The sequence below is a fragment of the Panthera uncia genome, chromosome A2 (assembly GCF_023721935.1).
Source record: "Panthera uncia isolate 11264 chromosome A2, Puncia_PCG_1.0, whole genome shotgun sequence".
Taxonomy (NCBI): Eukaryota; Metazoa; Chordata; class Mammalia; order Carnivora; family Felidae; genus Panthera; species Panthera uncia.
In genome coordinates, this window is record NC_064816.1 from 99939623 (window position 1) to 99964416 (window position 24794).

The 24794-nt window shown below is 32.3% G+C and overlaps 1 protein-coding gene across 4 annotated transcripts in view; it reads left to right on the top strand.

The window, feature by feature from the left end:
* The window catches only part of PHF14 (PHD finger protein 14), a 209249-nt gene that overhangs the window by 81989 nt on the left and 102466 nt on the right, over positions 1 to 24794 (top strand). For all 4 annotated transcript variants that reach the window (XR_007460008.1, XM_049641549.1, XM_049641550.1 and 1 more), the window contains exons 15-16: positions 14111 to 14161; positions 14293 to 14414. Coding sequence is in view for 3 of the 4 variants with exons in the window: in XM_049641549.1 (XP_049497506.1) it covers positions 14111 to 14161; positions 14293 to 14414 (173 nt within the window). In the remaining variant the exon portion in view is untranslated. The remainder of the gene's footprint in view (positions 1 to 14110; positions 14162 to 14292; positions 14415 to 24794) is intronic.

The window sequence follows — 24794 nt, forward strand, 5'->3', positions numbered from 1 at the left end:
TCTTTATTTGTGGTTCCTAGTCCTACTAATGAACAATGACCAGGTTAATTTTTTTTCAACATGTATCTCTTGAGCAACTACTAATGTAAGGCACTTGCCAACAAATCCTGAGTAGAACACCAAAATGAAGACATGGTCTATTACATCAAGGAGGTATACTGATAAAAAGGTGGCCCTGAAATAAATGTAATTTAACTAGGGAATACAGGGAATTTAGTGTAAAAATTTAGGTATCATTATACCTATAGCTGTCTTTCTTACAATATGTTTTGTTTTTGTTTTTTACATGTTTATTTATTTATTTTGAGAGAGAGAGCCTGAGTGTGAGGCGGGAAGGAGCAGAGGGGAGGGAGGGAGAGAGAGAATCCCAAGTGGGCTCCACGGTGACATGGAGCTTGATCCCATGGTCTGGGAGATCATGAGATCATGACCTGAGCTGAAATCAAGAGTTCCAAGGTCAATGACTGAGCCAACCAGACACCCCACAACATGTTTTTATAATAGCCAATTTGATAGCAAAAGCCTCTTGCATTACGAACTGGACAAAATTTTAGAGAAGTTAATTAGATCAAATCCTAATAATTTAGTTTTAATACAGATTCATTTATCACTTAAGATTATTAATTATTAATGAGTGTTGCACATTTTCAGCAAAAATGTTAATATATCCACTATTTTATTTTTTTAGATAAATAGGTACAGATTTTTTTTTAGGAAACTTCATTTCTCTTCTAATTATTTCTGTGCTAAGGAAATTCTGATGTATTGATTGATTTAAGAATTTTTAAAATTTAAATAGCTCCTCTGTTTATTCAATTAGAAATACCTTGTTTATGGATATGACTTATAATTATGCTTTAGAAAGTAACTATCCATTTAAAATATAATCATATTTTCCTCTCTAGACTTTTTTTTTTTTTTTTTTTTTTTTTTTTTGGTAGCATCATCCCCTTTAAAAAGTAGAGGATGGTAGGGGTGCCTGGGTGGCTTGGTCTGTTAAATGTCATTGCTGTCAACGCAGAGCCTGCTTCAGATCCTCTGTGTCCCTCTCTCTCTGCTCCTCCGTCTGTCTCTTTTTCTCTCTCTCAAAAATAAATAAACATTAAAAAAAAAAGTAGAAGATGGTATAAAAATCAAATTCTTGAGTGTTTTAGATAACATCAAAACCTGTAAGATAGCATAATGTGGGGTGGAAAGTACCTGGACTGGCACATAGTAGATTTGAATTGTAGTTCATACTCCACCAATAACCCTTTGTGTGGCCTTGGAGAAGTACTTCAATTTATACCTTGTTGTACTCAGTATCCTCATTTATAAAATATGTTAAATAATCTGCAGTCTTTTCTACAACTAAAATTCACATTTGCATTTATTATTTTATCCTTAACACTGTTTAATTGATTAGAGAGTTAAAGTACATTGATATTCAAAGAATCTAGGGAAGGTAGTACTTTGTAATTAGGCTTCATGACATGTAATAAAAGTTGTTGTATTTTTAAAGACCATATTTATTGTTATTTTTTTTTATTTTCCCTTTCTGGAAATTACCTTTATTATAATTATTGGTTGTCTTTATGAATGCTTCCAGGAGACACTTTTCAACAAATGGGCCATGAGATGTGTCTGTTGACTTGCTTCCAAGATTTTATGTTTTTGAAATTTTCCTTTTGCTCTATTTTCAAAGTGACATTTGATTGTTTTACCTAGCCAATTTTATACTGACTTCTTTATGATAGTAACATCCCAAAGATAAAATATTGTTTAACAATAATAGAAACATGCTTTCTCACTTTATGAACACTTTTTACCCTATTGCTGTTATAAGGCTGAGTAGGCAGGGTGAGGCAGACACTGAAGGAAACAATACACTGACTATCCCACTGATGAATTAAATTTTAAGGATTCTCATTCATTTAGTTTATTTTTAAAGGAAGGCATGAATAGAGTTTTAAAAATGACTTCCTTTGCCTTCCATTGTTTTTCAATTTATTTAGTTTCTTTGAATCTAAAAGCAACTCTTGCTACAATCTTCCACTTCTTTGTAAAATCCTTTTTTTTTTTTTAACATTTATTTATTTTTGAGAGACAGAGACACAGAGTGATGGGGGGATGGGCAGAGAGAGAGGGAGACACATAATCTGAAGCAGGCTCCAGGCTCTGAGCAAACTGTCAGCACAGAGCCCAACACGGGGTTCTAACCCACAATCTGTGAGATCATGACCAGAGCCGAAGTCGGATGCTCATCTGACTGAGCCACCCAGGCGCCCAAAATATTTCTAATGCACAATATGTGCATTATTTGGTCAGCCATATCAAATAAAAAAAAAAATCTTGGATTTTTCCTCTGGAGCCCTTTCTCCTCCAGCTCTCATCTGAGTTTGTTTTTCATCCTTGGACTTTGTTTCATCATCATGGGACTTCCTTTTAACCCCCATAGGTAGAATATTTTGTTGTTTGCATTAAAAAAACTTTTTTTTCTATTTATTCCCTTATTTTGATGGGGCAACTTCTTCAATAACTTAGTAAAGGTTAGTGAGAAGTAAATTTTTGAGATCTTACATACTTGAAAATTAAAAAAAAAAAAAACTACACTTCAATAGTAATATGGCTGTGCATAAAATATTACATTTTAAAAAAAATTTTTTTTAAACGTTTATTTATTTTTGAGACAGAGAAAGAGCATGAACGGGGGAGGGGCAGAGAGAGAGGGAGACACAGAATCTGAAGCAGGCTCCAGGCTCTGAGCCATCAGCCCAGAGCCCGATGCGGGGCTCGAACTCACGGACCGCGAGATCGCGACCTTAGCTGAAGTCCGACGCTTAACTGACTGAGCCACCCAGGCGCCACTACATTTTTTTTTTAAAAAAAAGGTATCACTTGACTGACTCCTGGCTATAAGTATTGCTTTCTGCTTTTGTAACTCTTTTTTTTCCCCCCTGTCTTGTATCTCCCCGGCTTTTTTATCTTTTTCCATTGTATTCAGTGGTATGATTCAGTATCTTCTTTGGTATGGTATATTTTTATTCATTTCTGGGAGCTCACTGAACCCTTTCTGTTTAAAATACTCATGTATTTTAGTTCTGAGAAATGAATTTTTATTATTTCTTTGGTAATTTTTATCCTTCTCTTTTTCTATTTTCTTTTTCTGGAACTTCCACTAATTGTATTTTAGTGCTCCTAGATTGGATCTCTGATTTTTTTTTTTTTTTAATCATAATATTCATTTCTTTCTTTTTTTCTTTTAAATTTCTGGGAGATTTTCTCAACTTTATATTCCAACTGTTTTACTAAATTTCTGATTTGGGATGTGTATGTACCTTCATTGTTCCTTTTCTTTTAATAACATGTTCTTATTTCATGATGGCAAAAACTTCTTTTATCTCTTTAGGAATATTTATTGTAATTACTTTTCAGTTTTCTTTTGTATCCTTCATTGTCTTTGTTTCCTCTGGGATCCTTATTTCTGTTTGTGTTTGTCTCTTTCATGTTGAAGCTTTCAGATGCCTGGGGATCCTTTGATGTCCATATGTGTGTGTGTGTGTGTGTGTGTGTGTGTGTGTGTGTGTGTGTGTGTATATATATGGTAATTAAATTTAAGCCGTTTTCCCTATAGCTGTGATTTTATGATCTGGGGACGTATTCTTTGAGAACACCTTAAATGTCAGTATCTGTAGATGTTTTCTACATCAGTTCAGTAGAACTATTCTCTTATCTCTTAACTGGTAGGTATAATTTTAACTGCCAGACTCCTGGACAGGTAAGGAAAAAAGGGCTAAAGGTCTCACAGTTCAGAAACAGAATTCCATTTAAACCTTCTGGTTTCTGTTTTGCTGTCTCACTGTTCGCTGCTCTGTGCCTGATAATCCATTGTCCTGAGTCTGTTTAGTTTTTTTTCTCCAGAGGATATGCCCCCTGTGTCTGGTGGGAGAGGAGTAATCTCTTGACAGCATAGGGAGGGAGTGAAATCCCTTATACCTTTATGTTGCTGAATTTTAAACCAAAGTAGCATTTTATTTCTTATCTATATAGTTTGTGTGATTGTTACTTACTTCAGGATTTTGTTTTTTAAGTGTTACTTGTATTTTTTTCAAATAGTCATTGTTAATGCCTCATCTCCATCTATAGGATGATAGCTTTAATAAATGTGTTTGTGTATACATTTGATTTCTAGTGTGGTAAGTGGAATAATGGCCCTCCAAAAATGTCCACGTCCTAATCCTCAGACCTTGTAAATATGTTCCCTTACATAGCAAAGGAACTTTGCAGGTATGATTAAATTTAGTTATGGATCTGGAGATAGGAAGATTAACCAGGGTTATCCATGTGATCCCAGTCTAAATCACATAAGTACTTAAAAGGCGTAAATGATGTAGAGTCAGTAGATGAATTTTGTAGTGCTTAATTAGTTTTTTCAACCTTGATGGCTATTGAAATGATTTTGAAAGGCATTTTTGCTTTATTTAGATGTAAGTTAAATATAAAATCATTTAAGCAGTAATGGAAAATTGGTTCATTATTCTTTAAAGTTTGCTACAATTAAAAATGATCAACTTATGGCTGATTTTTTTTATAACTTTTATTGAGCTGTAATTCACATACCATACAATTCATTCATTTAATGTTGTAATTTAGTGGTTTTTGGTAAATTCATGGAATTGTCCAGCCATTACCACAAGTAATTTTAGAACTTTTTTTTTTAATGTTTATATTTATTTTTGAGAGAGAGAGAGAGAGAGAGAGAGAGCAAGCTGGGGAGGGGCAGAGAGAGAGGGAGACACAGAATCCAAAGCAGGCTCCAGACTCTGAGCTGTCAGCACAGAGCCCAACGCGGGGCTCGAACTTGTGAACTGCGAGATCATGACCTGGGCTGAAGTCAGACACTGAACTGACTGAGCCACCCAGGCGCCCCTAATTTTAGAACGTTTTTATTGCTCTACTCCTCCCCGCACCCCCATTCCCACCAAAATTCCTATACCCATTACCAGTGACGCTATTCTCCATTCTCCTAGCCACACGCCCTGGGCAACTCCTAATCTACTTTCTGTCACTGTATATTTACCTATTTTGGACATTCCTTATAAAGGGAATAATATGTGGTGTTTTATGACAGCATTTTTTTCACCTACCATAATATTTTAGGACTTACTCATGTTATGGTATGTATGATACTTCATTTCTTACGATTTTTGTGTAATATTCCATTATATGGATATACTGGATTTTTAAATTTATCTATTCATCTGTTACTTGATGGATATATGTGGGTTTGTTTTGTTTTTCACTTTTTGGCTGTTATAAATCATACTGCTATGAATATTCACATACAGGCCTTGTTGTGAACGTGAGATTTCACTTATCTTAGTTGTATTGCTAGGAGTGGAATTGCTGGGTCCTAGGATAACTCTGATTTGAACATTTGAGAAACTGCTTTTAAACTGGCCATACTATTTTCTGTTCTCACCAGCAGTGTATGAGGACCCTAGTTTTGTTTTGTTTTTTTTTTAACATACTTAACATTTATTTGTGTCCTTATATAGTCATCCTAGTGGGCGTGAAGTGGTATCTCATGGTTTTGATTTGCATTCTTTGCTGGCTAATGACACTGATGATATTTTAAAAAGAAAAGAATGATGCAGCACCTTTTCCCTCTCTTTTATCTGTGCTATGTAACATGGCTAAAATGATGTTTCTAGTTGGACTCTTAAGCAAATGAAAAATGACTGAGATTACACATCTGTTGTACAGCTTTAAATAATCTATTATTGCCCTCATCCCTAATTTTAGTTCATATGAGCTAAGAAAGCAAAATCCAATGTGATATTATAGTCAAATTCCAGAAGGATACTCTGAGGAATAATTGAAGATTATTCCCATAGCACTGTTTTCTTTTGCTGTCCTTATCACAATTGTAATTTTTGTTTTTATGTTATTAGTTTAATAAATGGACAGAGACCCTTTATATAATAGAGATCTGGCAACTTATTTTTAAATATTTAAACTTTTGTTACTTGAATGCTAGGATAAGTTCAGACAGTAAAACTGGTACCAACAACAATTAGAATTATCTTACTATGAAAACGTGCTTCCTTGTTCTTGGGTATAGTTGAAGCTATATGACTATCAGGGATATTTATGAAGAGTTTTCCAAATGGGTACAGAGATGGGATTATATGAAATAATACTGGATTTTAATTTTAAGATGTATGTGAAATAATCATGATTAAATCCTAATTCCTTTGACCTCACTATGTCATGGGTCCTTTTTAACATTCCTAGTCCAATAGCCATTTTTTTGTCACAATTATACAGTGTCCTAGTTACCCACATACCTCTTGCCTTCACTTAAAATTCCAATATCTTAGTTGGATACTATGTTTAATCATTTTAGTAATGCTTTTGCTACCATCCTTGATATTTTTCATCCTTTTGCCAGTCTGAATGAATTCTTTCCTTTTCCATTCCTGCCTGAGAGTTGCCAGTTACATTTTTTTTTTTTTTGAGAATTTTTTGTTGTTAGGCATTTTTTTAACCCATCTTTTTTTTTTTTTTTCCCTATACCCATCTTTAAGGTGAATGTAGAGTTTTATATTATATTAACTGTATTAAAAAGTACTTACTCTAAATTCAGGAACAATTTTGATTATAGTTGAGATTTTGAAAGATCTGAGCAAGATCTGTAGACTAGTGGACCTGAAATCCCAAGAGAATAGGAGCTGTCCTGGCAACTACTTTAGGTGTATTATCTACTTCTACAGGGTTTGGTTCACAGCGGGTACTTACAGAGTATTTCACAAATGAATTTTTTCCATCTTTCAAAATAGCTATGCACCTGAAGCTAGTGTACTTTGGAAGAGTCTTTTTTTTTCTAGTCCTTTATTGGTTAGAAGGGAATTAGTCCGTTTCTCCTTATATATTAATTGTATTTCATTGGTGAAACTATGTAATTACTCAAAGGCTGCCTGGGCTACTTTTGTGTAAGTACCTTGTTATGTAGACATTTTCTCTGCATTATTTTTTTATGTGGAAACTTTTCATTTGCTTTTAGGCAAGGTAATTGCTTTTGAAGAAAATATAAATTAGCTTACCTATGTCCCTTTTGAAGTTAGTTTAAAATTGATGTTTGTACTTTTTTGGCATATTTTCTTATAACTTTAATGTAACTTGAAAGCGTTCAGATTTTCTTTTCATTTTCTCTATACTTTATATTATCTAGTGACTTTTCATCTTTTTATACAAGTGCCAAAGGACTTATTGGGACCTATCTTCTCATAGTCTTTTACACACATGCATCATTTTCTACTCTCTTTGAAGTTGTCTCATCTTTCCTATCTCATACATTTTATTTTGTTTTATAGATCTCCTTTTTTGGAAAATAAATGCATTAAAAAGTCCAAGTACTTTTTAGCAACTTCGACTAAAAGCATATTGTTTTTCGGGGGCACCTTTTGTTATAGATCATTATTTTGAAAAAAAAAAAAAAAACTTAAGCACCTGGTTAAACTGTTTTCCATCTAACTTAAAGTCTGAAGTCAATAGCCTGTTTCAAGTGGCATTCTTCATTCGAGAGATAATCAAATATCCTAGAATGTTCTTTCATTACATTTGTTTTTAAACTAATTTTACACATGCAAAATAGTAGCCTATTTAACAACGTTAGAACCTATATCCTAAGAATTTGAAAAACCAGAATATGTTTTTTTGTCTGTTTATATCTGTGTGTGTGTGTGTGTGTGTGTGTGTGTGTGTGTAATTCTTGATGCTAATTTAAGTGGAAACAGAAACATGTGGACTCAGCCCTATTGAAATGACTAAAGATTACTGTGCATTGTGTCTTAACTTACTTGTCATCTTTATACTTTTTAAATTAAATTATTACAGTTCTGGAAATAAAGGGTTATGTATTGAGGCTTTAGATATCAGAGATTGAGTCTCTTATTAGACTTAAAGTGACCTCTGAAGTACTAAACAGATTGTATAGCCTCTGTTTGTTAAAGATCCTTAGAAAAAACCCTGGCAGAAAGTTTTGTGTTGAACTGACTGTATGTAACTCACTTTGGCTTACTTGGAAGGGATCTACTATGGGTATCCTTAGCTCAGATAATCTATTCAGAGCCCAAAGACTCATGCTGTGCTTTTTTTTTTTTGCCTGTTGGAAATCTGTAATTTTTATTTACTTCCTGGAATGTAGAATAACAACAAAGAATAGTCAGAGCTTCAGGAGTTTACTTATTTTGAATATACCACCATTCATGAGAACGATTTTATAGATCCTTATTTATTAATTTGTACAATGTATAATTTGTTTTCTACTTTTAATTAGGCGTGTGGTTATTTTAATTTATAGTGTTAAGAAAAATCAGTCATAGTTTCATTCTACATATTTTCCTAACCCCATTAAAATTAAATTAGATAAAAATAAACTCCATAGCCAACTGACAAGAAGGGGGAAAACTCACTTTTGGTGATCACCATTCCATCTGTTATGTGCCAGTAGCCAGTAGAAACAGATGGTGCTTGTTGATACGTATATAGTTTTTATTTTATTTTGAATATCATATGAGCTTTAATAAGTAATTGTTTTCAATATATTGTTTTATGACTGGAAAACATATACTTATTTTTTAAGGAATTTTGTTACATAAATTTATTTTGAAAAATTAAAAAAATTATATTGAACGATTTTGTACAACTGCCACACAGTTGCTGGCATTGATTCCTCAGCATAAATCCGAATTTTAGCTTAACAGGTTTTCAAGGTTTGACCTGATTGTCCTAATTAACATTGAATTTAGAATTTTGTTCACGAATAACCATTTTCTCTTTTTATGTAGAAATTACACAGGGAGGCATTCCTTATGTTTCTTCTAACCACATATAGCTAGTTTATTAATTGTGAAAAAAAGATACATGTTAAATTTAGAGAAAACACACAAATGAATATGTGAAACCCATCTTAGTGATATCAAAGATGTTGAGGTACTGTCTGTTAGTTTGAAATTTAGTTCATTTGTCAAATGAATCATTCTAACCTTGTGAAAATCATCATGAATGTAGCTTCATTGTAAATTAAAATAACCCCAGTGCTAAAGAATTAATTAAAATTTGTTGCATGTTTTCTAGTCCAAATGTTAGTGAAATTACTGAAACATTTAATTATATCTTTCGGATGAATAAACTATTAAAATGATGCTTGGTAGGTAAAAATACTTTATTCCTTTTTAACTTAGATACATTGTCTGTAATACCATGGCACACTCTCTTTGTGGATATTTTATCACCTTCTGTTTTCAATGTACTGGGGCGCCTGGGTGGCTCAGTCAGTTGAGCGTCCAGCTTCAGCTCAGGTTATGATCTCATGGTTTGTGAGTTTGAGCCCCGCGTCAGGCTCTGTGCTGACAGCTCAGAGCCTGGAGCTTGTTTCAGATTCTGTGTCTCCCTCTCTTTCTGCTCCTCCCCTGCTTGTGCGCTCGCTCTCTCTCTCTCTCTCTCTCTCTCTCTCAAAATTAATAAACATTTAAAAAAAAAATGAAAAAATGTACCAGAGGCAGATAAAGAGCTAGGTAGATGTGATCTATGCAACTCAGATTGTCATTGTTCCCTAGGTAATAATAAAATTCTAACAAAATAACAACACAGAAAAAAACCAGAAATATGTCAAGATTTGGAGTGAGGTTCAAAGAAAAAAATTTGCAATTGAACCCTCTATCATTGGGAATTCTAGATAATGTATCTGTGTTAAGTTCTAAAGCATATACTTTTTAAATAAAATTCTTCCTTCTTCCACATGCTGTTTTCACCCTGCATATTATTATTATTATTATTATTATGCTTCTAAAATAACATCAGCCTCAATGTATATATATCATGAAATGACCACCCAGTTATGAATATTTCTATATATCTAAGATAGAGCAAGCTTTTGGATAATTGAAATTTGTTGCATGAGTTAAACATGTTTTTGTTATTCCTTTTTGCATCATTTCTCCCTTTTTAACTCTTACCCATACATTTTCTGATTCTTTCAGGGACACCATGTTTAAGATATCTTATCTGTTGCGATTGTAGGCAGTTATGAATTGTCATTATTACAGTGGCTGCCACTTCATTAAAACTAGGAAAAGAAAACTCTTTCCCTCTCTATCTGCTCCTATCCCATGTGTACATGCATGCGTTATCTCCCTCAAAATAAATAAATATTAAAAAAAAAACCTAGGGGGCAAAAAACAATTTCCAGTATTTCCCTAGTTGGAGGACTTGGTATTGCAAAAAACTGTGTTTGGATTAATTTTTTTTTTAATATTACTGGTGTGATAAATGTCAAAAAAAGAAGATTGCTGTACTTTACTTTGGTACTGGATTCTATTAGTCATTGTACTGTATAGAATGCCAAGTTGGGTAGATTATAGTGTCATTTTAAGGTATTGAAGTCTCCTCTTCATTGGAAGGAAGTTTCTACTTGTTTCAAAATACAAGAATTTTTCCTTTAGGCATCACACTGTTATAATTTATTTAAGTATTCAAGTGGAAATAAGAGATTTGCTTTCTTGTAATAATTTTACTCATTTCTACTTGGGATTATACTATTAACCTTGGATTGCCATGCAAGAAAAATTACTGAATTAAGAGTTGATGTACCTGAGTTTGAAGTTTGCCTTTGTCAGTTATCAGCTGTGTAATCATCAAGTCACTTCTTTGGACTGCTTTTTCAGAGCTCTAAGATGCTATAATTTCATCTTGTTTATAACACTTCTTTTTTTTTCCTGGCTGGAAATTTTTTATGTTACTTGTGTTTTGTTATTTAAAATTACCACAGGAATACATCAAAGATTACCATTTGGTAATAAGTATACTTAATTTAAAATGACTCTTTTGGGTAATTATAAATATATTCATTTTAAAAATAGCACTTTGCAGTGCCTGGGTGTCTCAGTCCATTAAGCATTTGACTTCAACTCAGGTCATGATCTCATTGTTCCTGAGTTCTAGCCCCTCGTCTGGCTCTGTGCTGACAGCTTGGAACATGGAGCCTGCTTTGGATTCTGTGTTTCCCTCTCTCTCTCTATGCCCACCCCCGACTTATGCACACATGTGCGTGTGCGCACTCCCTCTCTTTTTCTTTCTCCCCCCCCCCCCCGTCAGAAATAAGTAAATAAACATTTTAAAAAATAGCACTTTAAAAAAATAGCCTGGGTGGAATCTGACTCTTGATTCCTGGTTAGGTCGTGATCTCATGGTTCGTGGGATCGAGCCCTGTATCGGGCGCTGCGCTGGAAGTGCGGAGCCTGCTTGGGATTCTGTCTCTCCCTCTCTCTGATGCTCTCTCTCTCTCTCTCAAAACAATTAAATAAACTTGAAAAAAATAGCACTTTCATAAGACATATACATGGTTAAATAAGAAATTTATTGAGAAATACAACTATGCCATTGTGTGATGGTATACCTCCTGGCTTTATGCCTTATGATATTAATTACAGTGTGGGTATGAAAAACTTGCAATTGATACAATCATATGAGAGGTTTAAGGATTTAAAGTATTAATCAGAAATGTTAAATTATTGTATATCTTCAAAAGAATTGCAAACATGAACTTAGGACATTCACATATATATTTCAAAAATTAATTCAATGGTTAGATAATTTAAAAACCTGGTAGTAGTTGACTTCTATGCAAAAAAAGAACCCCAATTACTGGTAGCAGTTTACTACTACATAAAGAAACAAACTGAATTGCTACTTCATTACCTAAAGATGAGTTGAATGAAGAAAAATAGGGGAATGTGTGAAGGCCTTTTGGGGATTCTTAGATGTTATGGGACTCAAATGAGTAATTTCAATATTTCCCCTTTGATATTGGTTATTTGGATCACCTTATTGAAATGACCTTATTGCATAAATTATGCAAATTAAAAATAGATCAGTAGAGAAGGGAACAGTAATTTATCCTTTTTGTCAGTTGTTTTATCATTTGTATTATCTAGTATAATTATGAGTTTCAATCTACCCACTTATTTGATTAAAACAAATTTATTGAGCTTTAATGTAGTACATGTTGTATTATTTTTAATTAAATCAAGAAAGATGAATAGGACAAGGCTTTTACCAGTTTTGTGATGAATTGTGTCAGAGGACAGAAATTAAAGCATAAAGAACAGGAATGTCACAGAAAGGAAAGATGAATATGTAAAGAGCTAGCTTCAAGGTTATAGGTGAAACCTGGATAAGTGTCAGTATTAAGGACTCTTCATACTGATGTTCTCAAACTTTAATGTGTGTATAATTTGCTTGCGGATCTTGTTAAAGGGCAGACTCTAATTCAGTATGTCGAAGTGAGCATGAGCTTCTACATTTCTGGCAAGCTCCCAGGGGATGCCAGCATTTATGGGCCATGACTGATATTTTGAGGAGCAAGGCTCAGTACTGTTTTTTGGAAGTAAGAATGAATATATGTAGGTCCTACTCTTAATTATTTTATCTATCTTAAATTTTTTTATCCATGCATTATTCAACCACTGTTTATTTAGTGCTTACTTAGTACCAGATACTTTGCTTCCTGTGTACCAGAGTTTACAAAGGTGAATAATTCATTGACTCTGGCAGTAAATTCAGTCAGTAACTTCAAAGATTTTTTCTTTTTTTGTGTATATGTGTGGAGAAAATATATTTTTGTGTGTTTTCGTTTTTCTTTTTTTTTAAATTTTATTTAAATCCAAGTTGGTTAACATATAGCCTAATACTAGTTTCAGAATAGAATTCAGAATAGAATTTAATGATTCATCACTTACATACAACACCCAGTGTTCATGGCAGCAAGTGCCCTCCTTAATGTGTAGGGCCTGCATTTAAAGCCTTTTCCTGGATATAGTCTTTTTCTAACTTATTCCATAATGTAATTAGAACATCCTGATTAGCAGTACATATAGTTTATAAATTTACTTCCTTTGAATAACTAATTTAGTCAATGCTTGGTTATCTAGGGGTAGATTAAACAGTATGCAATTGGCAATGTTATTAAATGACAGTGGACTCAGTTTTATGAAGAATTGAAATGAGAGTAATTTAGGAAGACATCAATGTATTGGACATCATTTCTGTTTAGAATTATTGGTACCTGTTCTAATTTGGGAATGTTCCTTGATCTCAACAGTCAGGCAAAATAATTTGTGGGAATGGTGCCTCCATTCTCTTTTAGTCTCTCTAAAGAGCTGTGGTCTGAACATGGGGATTACACATCTACAGGAGGCTGTCCTATGTGAATAAAGATTTTTAACATATTGGCTGCAAATACCATTGTATTTATATTACTTTTTTATTAAAAAAATTTTTAATGTTTATTTTTGAGAGAGAGTGTGAGCAGGGAAGGAGCAGAGAGACAGACACAGAATCTGAAGCAGGCTCCAGGCGCTGAGCTGGTGGCATAGAGCCCGATAATGGGCTTGAACTCATGACCTGTGAGATCATGACCTGAGCCAAAGTCAGACACTTAACCGACTGAGCCACCCAGGCACCCCATATATTATTTTTGAACATGTAGAGGTCATCTTTGTAATAGTAAATATGTTGTGAAATAATTGATGTAAACTTTCAACTAAATTCGTTTAAAGTAAGTAATTTATACCATGTTTTATTTCACCTAGGATTTGGGGACATCTGAGATCTTTTACTCCCACTTTTTTTATGACAGTTAGAAATTCTTTATATTATACAAACATGTATGTACACACATGAGAATACTAGAAGTAGGAGGAGTCCAGGTGTAGCATCTCAGGTATAGAAGCATATAAGTTATGAAAATTGAAATGCTCTAGATAAATCATAATTGTGTGACATGTATAAAGTGTTGAAAAAAATCATTCTGATTTTGGAGAACTTATTTTTCCTATCAGAAAGTTGTGTAATTTAAAAGTAAAGAACTTGTAAAGTACATTTAATGTGTTATGTTTTTATCTCTCATAGATAAATTGTTAACAAAATATTGCTAGAGGAATACAGTATTAATTAGAAATACTAATTTTCCAAGTCCTTAACTTAAGCAGTAACATTTAACAGAGAGTATTTTTTTATTATTATTAATTAAACATTAGATATTTCTGTGGCATCTTTTTTTTCTTAGAGAACCAGAGGACGAAAACGAAGCTTCATTCCTGAGGAAGAAAAACATGAGGTTGGAATAAGTTAAGCATTTTTTACACAGTCTAAACTTTGAAAAACTTTCTTGCTTAAATTATTTCTTTTTTCCTCATATCCAGATTTTGTTTTATGTTTTGTTTTGTTTTGTTTTCTCTTGTATGGCAGGAAAGAATTCCTAGAGAGAGAAGGCAAAGGCAGTCTGTGTTACAAAAGAAGCCTAAGGCTGAAGATTTGCGAACTGAATGTGCAACTTGCAAGGGAACTGGAGACAATGAAAATCTTGTCAGGTAAATGGGATGCTGAGACTTTGTCTTCAGGGCATTAAGGTTCCATCTTCATCATTTTCTCATCACAGATATAATGGGGGAAAAATCACAGTATAGGGCTTTCTTAAAATCTTATTTAGTGGAAACTGTAGTTCAGAAACATTTCATTCTCTTACTAACCTGCCACACATGGTTATTTTCTGGATTGAGATGTAATTAAGAGTTCAAAATCGGGATTTTGAACACAAGAAACAATTTTCTCTTGACAAGAGCACTTGACAGTGCTCTGTATATAGAGGCTACAAAAACAATTTGATTTAAACACTTAATACTAAGATTATTACTTTATCTCATAAAATAGCAAAATTACTAAGTTGTTACATATTATAAAAGTTGAAATTTATTAGTAATAATGTTAAGACCAACACTTGTTTATTGACAAGAGCTTCAATAGCACTTCCTTACCATTTATCAAAATGAATGTGTTAAATGCTTCTCTCTTATGAAATAAAGAAAAGTGAAAAGATGGCCTAGGTAGATTTTGTTTTTTGTTTTGTTTTCTTCTTTGTTTCTTTGTTTTGATTTGGTACTTTTTTTTTTGTATCAGACATAATGCTAATCAGGAATCTCAGCTGATGTTGCACAGTGGCTATTCCTGAGGGTGCAGAGACTGTTAATTTTAACCTTTTGTTTCTTTTGTTGAGATGAAGAAATTTATTTAAAACCCTAGGTGAGATGGAGGAGTAGGTGGCACGAAAGGAAACCTCATTTAAAAGAGGTATCATTCTTTCAAAGTACAGTAACAAAGAGTCTTTTGGTATGTTAAGGGAACCCTTTCTGATTTCTTTTAAAAATTGTTTTTTGATAAAACACTATGAAATTAACTGAGGGCATAGAAATTAAGTGTTTCAAAAAGAAAAAGGTGTTGAAACATATATTAGTCCTATTAAATGATTTTAAATATTTGCTTCCAAAATGATGTCTTTTGTCATTAAAAATCAAATTTCTGTTTGTTTTCATTCCTCAAAAACATGCAGTTTTAAATTTTATGAGTTTTTTTTTTTATTCTATCATTAAAGAAGATAAGGAGAAAATAAAAATTCCAGTGAAGAAATGCAAAGTGCTTCAACAAAGTTAAGAAGGTCTATCATATTTGGTCAGTAATTTTTGAAGTAGTACATGTAAGATGTCATGAGCACTCTCCTGAAGATGAAACTCATTTAAATTTAGGGTAGAGTAGTTCCTGTATCAGAAGATACACATGAATAATTCTGACCACAATATAATTTTCTGATTTATGTGAATAAAGAAATCCCAAGCATAAGCATAACATGATGGAGTGCATAAAACTGTAAAAATAAATAAAAGGAAAAAAAATCCCATAAAACAGTCTTATATAATGAATAAAAATTCAGTCTAGAGGAATTCCTCTTGGGGTTGAGGGTTGTATTGTGGGATATAATCAATTTGAAACAATAGTTTAAAACATAGAGAGCTGGTTATTCTGTTTTTAATTATTTGAACCTATGTCAATATCAACCCTCTTATTTATTTTTTTCAAGATAGTTGATTCATGACATTTTTGCTGTAGGACCTATACATTTTTACAGGTTTCTATTTATTTTATTTGCTTGGTCATGTGTTTGAAAGAACCTAGGCTATATGTTCAGTTTTTAGTTTAAAAACCACTTTATAGCAAGAGCAAGTCCAACACATCATATCATAGTTGTCATAAAAAAAAGTAGGCACCATCTTCAAGACTTCATTTATAGCTGAAATTTTTAAAATAGTATTAGGCTTTCCTATCACTTATTTAATTAGTTTCTCCTATAAAATTTCCTTTCCTAATTGCATTATTATAACTTGCCAGAGTCTGGGATTTGGTGGAAAGTCTCCTGGAAGGTAAAGATATTTTTGTTACTCTAGAAATAATGAATATACAAAGTCTTCTTCCTTGATTTTGCCTTGTTAAGAAGATAACATCACAGTTTTTCTGCAAAGGTTTTAAAGAGGTAATGAAGAGGGAATTAAATGTTTTATAAATATTATATAGTAATGTTTTTGAGGACAAAATAAGCTGGATATAAAGCAGTGCCATAAAATGTTTTATGGTTATAATGTGAATCTTCTGTAAAAAAGAAATACATATTCAATTTAAGCACTGTTGCTCTTGAGTTAAAGAAGAATTTTATTTTATGTAGAATTTCATGTGTTTTTTAAAAAGATAATCGTATAAGCTATTATCTGCCATTTCCCTTAACATCTCTTTTATTTTGTAATTGGCACCATTATTGTTTGCAAATCATTCCCACAAAGGTTCACACTTTTATGATTAAGTTGCGTATTAAATATTGTGTACACATGCTATTTTTTAACTTTAATTTTAAGACATTTTAAATGAAACTTTATTTTTCCCAAAGATATATTTCAGTGCTTAGTCAGAGATACATTAAACTTATTATGTCTGTTAGGTTCTCTTATAAAATTAAACTTCTTGGGTAGTAATTTAATTAATAGTCTTTTGCTGAATATATTTTCTCAAGTTCCTTTGAACTAATGTATATGACTCACTAGAACCTGCTGTTTAGCAGCTTTGATTTTGAAACCACACTTCTCTATGTAATTCAGGCTATATAAAAAATTCTTTCTTAATTATTTTCTTGCTTTTTCAGTTATTGTATATGTGTATATGTGAATTTACATGTGGAATTTTTTAATATCATTGGAAATTGAGTTCAGTTAATCAGTTAACTGTAATATTAGTTTCCAACTGTTATTTTCAGTTTGCCTCTAAGTTTTTCTCAGGTCTTTGACAATTTACCATTTCTGTGTCTCAGTTTTTTCCCTCTATTGTACATGATCAAAATTATACTCTTTTCCATTAGGGACTTATATAAATAACTACTGAATGATCCTATTTTTTCCATATAAAATAGTAGGATAGTGGTATTATTTAGTAATACAAAGGATACATATATGCAGGCTCTGAAATAAGGGTTCCAGTTGGTAAATATGTTGCGGTAATAATACATGCTTATTTTTTGCTTTTCAGAAAATGTGCACGTCCTGTTTTTGTATCTAATTATTTCTAGAATATGGGGGACAGAAAACTTGAATTTGTTGAAACATGTTCTCTAAAATAATTAGACTGAACTATTTGCACTAGACATGAAGAATCTGAAAATGATCAAAGTCTTAAAGAGAAGGATGGTTTATAGTATCTTACAAATTTTTTAAAAATACTGCTTCCTTTTTGCCATTTGCTTTTAACATTTAATTAAAAATTATGTGGGAAGTTTCCAATTAAAATGTATTTTTTTTTATGCTACTGAGGGCTAAGACCAAAATGAAATTCTGTTTTGAAATTGTGAAGTGTTTTTAGGCATTTATCTCTTTGTAATGGATGTTCTTTGTTCTAGGTAGTTATGGCCCACGCAGTGATCTAGTATTTGTTTTTGTTTCCACATTTCTGGCACATTTAATACTCAGTAAATGCTTGGTAAATGAATGACTACTTCATAATAACTAATTACTGATTATTCTTTGCTGAATTAATTAAAAAAATGTATACTGTTACAATTTATTCCTAGAACAAATTCGTCATTAAATAGAAGTATTTGGTGAAAATATTTAAAAGCCTTAATAAAGGAGGATTGCTTTTATGTCATTAAAGAATAGGGGATTATTTGTTTCTGTGTATTAGGGAAGGAAATAGGAACTACAGACTTGAGATTAGTTAGTTGATGCATCAGTGTAATAATAGAAATGAAGTGATCCCTCTTCTTGATCATATTTGACTTGCAAAAGATAGATTTTTAGATATAGGTGGGCCTTTCTTTAAGTCTTCATTAAACTATCAAATTAAGAATAAGACCAAATTTTTAGACCTCAAATTTTACTTTAACTGTGCAAACTCAGTGTAACACATTTTATTACTTAATGGGAGATAGGAGAGAGGAAAAAGGTTTCTAAAACTAAGAACCCTAGAATCCATTGTCGCCTTGAATAGCATCTTTAATTTTATCTCGTATTGTTGCTGTTACTCAGACACATTGAGTGTAGGAAATGATCTATGAAGCTATTTCACTTTTATAGCTATGTCCACACTATTAAACGCTTATTACTATATTCTCCTTGAGTATATGGCAAATTACATAGATATTTAACCATTTTAGTTATGAGATGAGGATGTCTGTTTGGTCTCTTAACAATATTATTAGCACTTTTATTTAGTTCCCATTTTAAACATCTGGATTCTGAGTGTTCCCCCCGAAACTAAATTTAATTGTATCATAAGCTGTTGGAACACCAGCAAGAATTTATATTTATCAGATTTGTATTTCAAATATTAGTCTTTGATTACTCAGATGTTTTTAAATTACCTGTTTTGTTCTAACATAGATGGAGGCTTATTAGATTGCCTGTGTCATAGTTGAGAAGGTGTTTTCTCGTAGAGATTTTATTAGACTGGAGAGTAAAGCTAAGATTAGTTACAACTTCAGTTACTATATTCATAGGACATCGGTTTGCTGAAAATGGATTGTTTTAAATTACTTAAAAAAATGAAACCTGGTGTTATTTTTTAAGAACAGTTGAGATTACAGCTGATAGATTTCTTAAAAAAAATAGCATGTATTATTTTATTTTGATTACATACTTGTTAGTTTATTATTTCTTGTGCAATTTATCACATAATAATTCTTAATGATAAAATTTGCATACTCATGTAGGAGTTTCATGATTGTAAGTGATGGTGTAAATATATATTATTTGGATACTTATGAATTAAAACTTAGAAACAACTACAAGTTTTAAAATGATTTGTGTCTTCTAATTTCAAATGTATTAAAAACAGACATTCCTGTACAAAGACATTTCTGTACAAACTTCTGTTTTTATTCTTTGCCTCTATCAGCAATTACAAGGATAAGTTTTAGGTTTTTGTTTTACTTGTTTTGTATTCCTGAGTCAATGGTTAGTACCATTGAATTACTGTATTCTAAAGGACTATTTCTAAAACTTGGATTTTAATATTTCTTTCAGTTATATGTGGTAAAATGTATCCTCTCGTGTCACCCTGACAGCTGACAGCCTTTGTGTTATACCGCTTTCTTCAAGTTTGGCTGTTACTCTCTCTGGTATATATTTAACTTGGCTTTTCACTCTTGAAAGTATAACCATCTTGAAGGCATAGTCTCTGTTTCACTTACCCTCATAAACCTTTATGTTCTCGCTCCAAGTTACTGAACACCAACCCCCACCCTCACCAACCATGATGGTTAGTGGCTGACACACTTCATAGGAAGTTGTATTATGGAATCATTGCCAGGATATTAAATCTGACTAATTGTTATGTTAGATTTAATATAAAAGACAAAGAGCAGCATACAAAGATTTCTCAGAAGACATATGGACTTCCTGTACTCTTGGCTTGAAGAAATAATGCTGCCTAACTCCTTTAACAGGGTTCACATCAAAAGAGAAGAAAGTCTGGCATTCTAAATCCAAACTGATGAAGCTTTAGGAATTAAATGTAAACAAGGAACATAATTATGAACTCTTTGAACCTTTATTTTCTTAGATATTTAACTGTTCTTTTATTTTTATATATAATTTTAATAACGATTATAGCAACAGTTGCTTTTGAAGGAAATTCTGATATTAGTGAATAATATCTAATACTGAAGCAAGATTAAAATTCAGTAAAATTAGAACACCTATTTTTGTCACTTTCTGGAGTGTTTAACATAATTACATCTTTATTTTGAGAAATACTAATAAATCTCCATTTTGTTTAGTACACAGTTGATTTTAACTTTTGATGTCTTTTACAAAGGTATTGCTTTATGAGATCATCTTTAGTAATGAAAGCTTAATTTATTATTCTTGAAAACATGGTGGTTTAATTGTGTTAACTTTTAAAAAGCTACTTAATTGGGTAAGCTTAATACTACACATAAAACTCTATAAGAATGCAAATAGTTAATACATGAATAATACTAGAATGTATAAAGAATTCAGTCTGATTATTGATTACAAAGATGTTTTTCTTTCCTTTATTATCAAAGATAAGTAGGAAAAAAGGGAGCATACATATTGCAATTATTTAAAGTTTTAAAATATATTATCCTTTATGATATATTTTTAAAAGTAGATATTTTTTGAATTTGAATGTAGACAACAGAAAATTAAAAGTTAAAAAAGTGGCTCTACCTAAATAGAAACTTAATCATACATGTTTTGTTTCAGTGTTTTAAAATCTAGACTATGTCAACTACATAGACAAACAACAATTTAATGTCCCTAAAATTGTGAATTCTGAAGTAATAATGAAATGATCAAACAAGCTTAAACAGTTTCATGGAAATATTGTGTCCATATTAAAATTTATTTAAAAGTGTCATGTCCGTTAGTTCTCTGTTTGCTTGAGTTTAGAATATATAGGAAGACGTTCCATAATTGCTAACCCAAACAACTACGATATGTGAATTTAGTAAGTTCGTGTGTGTGTGTGTGTGTGTGTGTGTGTGTGTGTGTGTGTGTGGTCTGTTACATACAATGGAATGCATAAATGTTAAGTGAATAAATTGATGACTTTTAACAAAAGCATGTACTCCTATAACCCCCCCATTTCTAATACGATCTGGAACATTTTCATCACTTCCAAAAATTGTGCTGTTTTCCAGTCAGTCATTCTTTCCAAAGGCACCTACTTTTCTATTTTTCAAACTTATGTTACTTTTTCTTTTCCTCTTGTAGAATTTCATATGAATTATATGTTAATTTTTATTTGATATCAGCTGTTTCTAATGGGTATGTGAAGGAATCCCACTGTGGTTTTAATTTGTATTATTCTGATATATATTGATATATAGGGATGTTGATAGGCAAGTCAGTTAATCTCTGTGGATCTCTCTTTTCTTATTTTAGGAGAAGAATTTAGGCTATATCATATCTGAGGTCTAACACACTAGCTCCGATAATCAAAAATTATATGATATTCCAAGTCCCCAAGTCCATACTGCTTATTTGTTTACATTCTCTCACAAGCCCTCCATGGAAACGCATTCTGTCAGTAACATTTCTCTCTAGGCTACTCTGTATGTAGAATGTAATTATGTTTTCTTCAGTCTCAAAAAAAAAAAAAAAAATCTCTTAGAGTGAAAGCTGTTTTCATGTTGTGGTGTCTCATTTACCTAAATAGGAGGGGAAAGTAATTTAATTCACAACTCCATCTTTCATTGATAAATAGCAAATACTTCTTTTCTTTTTAAAAAATAAATATACTGAGATCCAGTGTTCGAACTGCAAAATCAGCCATTATAAGTGTAGAGCATAATAATGACTTTTACTACATTTGTTAAGTGATTTGCTATCACTAAAATCCAGTTTTACAATATTTCCATCACCTCAAAAACTTCTATGCCTGTTTACTGTCAAACCTAGTTTCCACCTTCAGCCTTAGGCAACCTCTGCCAACATTTCCCTACCAGTTCCTCATAGCCTATTTACTTTCCTGTCCTGCTCTTTTCATCTTAATATTACCATTATACATATTTCTTGTTACAGATTTTTTAAAAAATTTTTTTCCTAAAGGCAACAAAGATTCTTTTTCTGATCCAAGCTTTAGTCAGTCTCCTGAACCTCCTCCTAGGCTCATCTGTGCACTTCTTTGTAAAACACAGGTTTAGCAAGAACTCTGCTAAGTCACTTTTATTTTTTAATCTTTAACATTAGTTTTTATTTTTGTAATGTTTTTCTCATACAAATAATTTTTACCTCTCAGTTAATCTCACCTTTTCACTCAATTTCAGGTATTGTCCTGAATTTCTGGCCTCCAAGATCTCTTAATTTTAATGCTGTTTTAATCCTGTTGTGGGTTTTTTTGTTTAATTTTTTTATTGAAGTATAATTAGCATATAGTGTTATTATATTAGTTTCAGCTGTGTAATATAATGATTTAACAATTCTATAAATTACTCAGTGTTCATCACAGTAAGTATACTGTTAATCCTCTTTATCTGTTTCACTTATCCCTCCACCCACCTCCCCTTTGGCAGCCACCAGTTTGTTCTCTATATTTAAGAATCTGCTTTTTTATTTGCCCTTTTTTCTTTGTCTGATCATTTGTTTTGTTTCTTAAACTCCATGCATGAATGAAATCGTACTCTACTTGTCTTTCTCTGACTAACTTATTTCACTTAACACAGTATCCTCTGGCTCCATCCAGTTTGTTCCAAATGTCAAGATCTCATTCTTTTTTATGGATGAGTACTAATCCAGTGTATGTGCACACACATACACACCATCTCTTCTTTATCCATTCATTTGTCAGTAGACACTTAAATACTTGACTTGCTTCCACATCTTGTCTATTGCAAATGATGCTGCCGTAAATATAGGGGAGGATATATCTTTGAATTCATGTTTTTGTTTTCTTTGGGTAAATACTCAGTGGTGGAATTATTGGATAATATAGTAATATTGTTTTTAATTTTTTGAGGAACCTCCATATTGTTTTCCAGGGTGGCTGCACCAGTTTGCATTCCCACCAACAGGGCAAGAGGATTCCTTTTCTTCTACATTCTTGTAACACTTGTTTCCTTGGTTTTTGATTTTAGCCTTTCTGACAGGTGTGAGGTGACACCTCATTGTAGTTTTTTTTTTAATTATTTTTTAAACATTCATTCATTTTTGAGAGACATAGAGAGACAGAGCATGAATGGGGGAAGGGCAGAGAGAGAGACACACACACACAGAATTCAAAGCAAGATCCAGACTCTGAGCTGTCAGCACAGAGCCCGACATGGGGCTTGAACTCACTAACCGCGAGATCATGACCCAAGCCAAAGTCGGATGCTTAACTGACTGAGCCACCCAGGCACCCCTCATTGTAGTTTTCATTAGCATTTTGCTGATGATGAGTGATGTTGAACATCTTTTCATGTGTCTGTCAGTCACGTGGATGTATTCTTTGGAGAAATGTCTGTTGATGTCTTGTGCCCATTTTTTGATTGGATTTTTTTGGTGTGTTAACTTTTATAAGTTCTTTATATAGTTTAGATATTAACCCCTTATCAGATGTATTATTTGCAAATATCTTCTCCTATCCATAGGTTGCCTTATGCTTTTGTTGATAGTTTCCTTTACTGTAGAAAAGCCCTTTTTTTTTTTTTTTTTTTTGGTGCAGTCCCAAGTAGTTAAATTTTGCTTTTGTTTCTCTTGCCTGAGGAGACATACCTAGAAAAATGTTGCTAAGGCTGACGTAAAAGAAAGTACTCCCAATGTTTTTATCTAGGAGTTTTATGGTTTCAGGTCTCATATTTAGCTCTTTAATCCATATTAAGTTTATTTTTGTGCATAGTGTAAGAAAATGGTCTAGTTTTCAGTTTTGTTTTATATGTAGCTGTCCAGTTTTTCCCAGCACCATTTGTTGAAAAGCCTATCTTTTCTCCATTGTATATTCTCATCTCTTTTTGTTGTGGTTTAACTACCCAGTTATGCTTGGGTTTATATCTGTTCTCTATTCTGTTCCATCGATCTATGTGTCTGTTTTTGTGCCAGTACTATATTGTTATGGTTACAGCTTTGTGGTATAATTTGTAATCTGGAATTGTGGTACTCCCAGCTTTGTTTTTCTGTCTCAGGATTGCTTTGGCTCTTCAGGGTCTTTTGTGGTTCCATACAAATTTTAGGATTGTTTGTTCTAGTCCTGTGACAAATGTTGGTATTTTGATAGTGATTGCATTAAATCTGTAGATTGTTTTGGGTAGATTGCTTTATGAACATTTAAATAATGTTGGTTCTTCCAATTCATGGGCATGGAATATCTTTTCATTTGTGTCATCTTCAATTTCTTTCATGGATTTTTTTTCCATTAATTACTTTTCATTCATTTGTTTTTATTTTTTTTTATTTAAAATTTTTTTTCATTTACATCCAAGTTATTATAGCATATACTGCATCATTGATTTCAGGGGTAGATTCCTTAATGCTCCTTACCCATTTAGCTCATTCCCCCTCCCACAACCCCTCCAGTAACCTTCTGTTTGTTCTCCATATTTAAGAGTCTCTGATGTTTTGTCCCCCTCCCTGGTTTTATATTATTTTTGCTTCCCTTCCCTTGTGTTCATCTGTTGTGGATCTTAAAGTCCTCATATGAGTGAAGTCATATGATAGTTGTCTTTCTCTGACTAATTTCGCTTAGCATAGTACCCTCTAGTTCCACCCATGTAGTTGCAAATGGCAAGATTTCATTCTTTTTGATTGTTGAATAATATGCCATTGTGTGTGTGTATATGTGTATGTGTGTGTGTGTATATATATACACACACACACATATATATACACGTATATATACGTATACACACACATATATATATACGTATATATATATATATA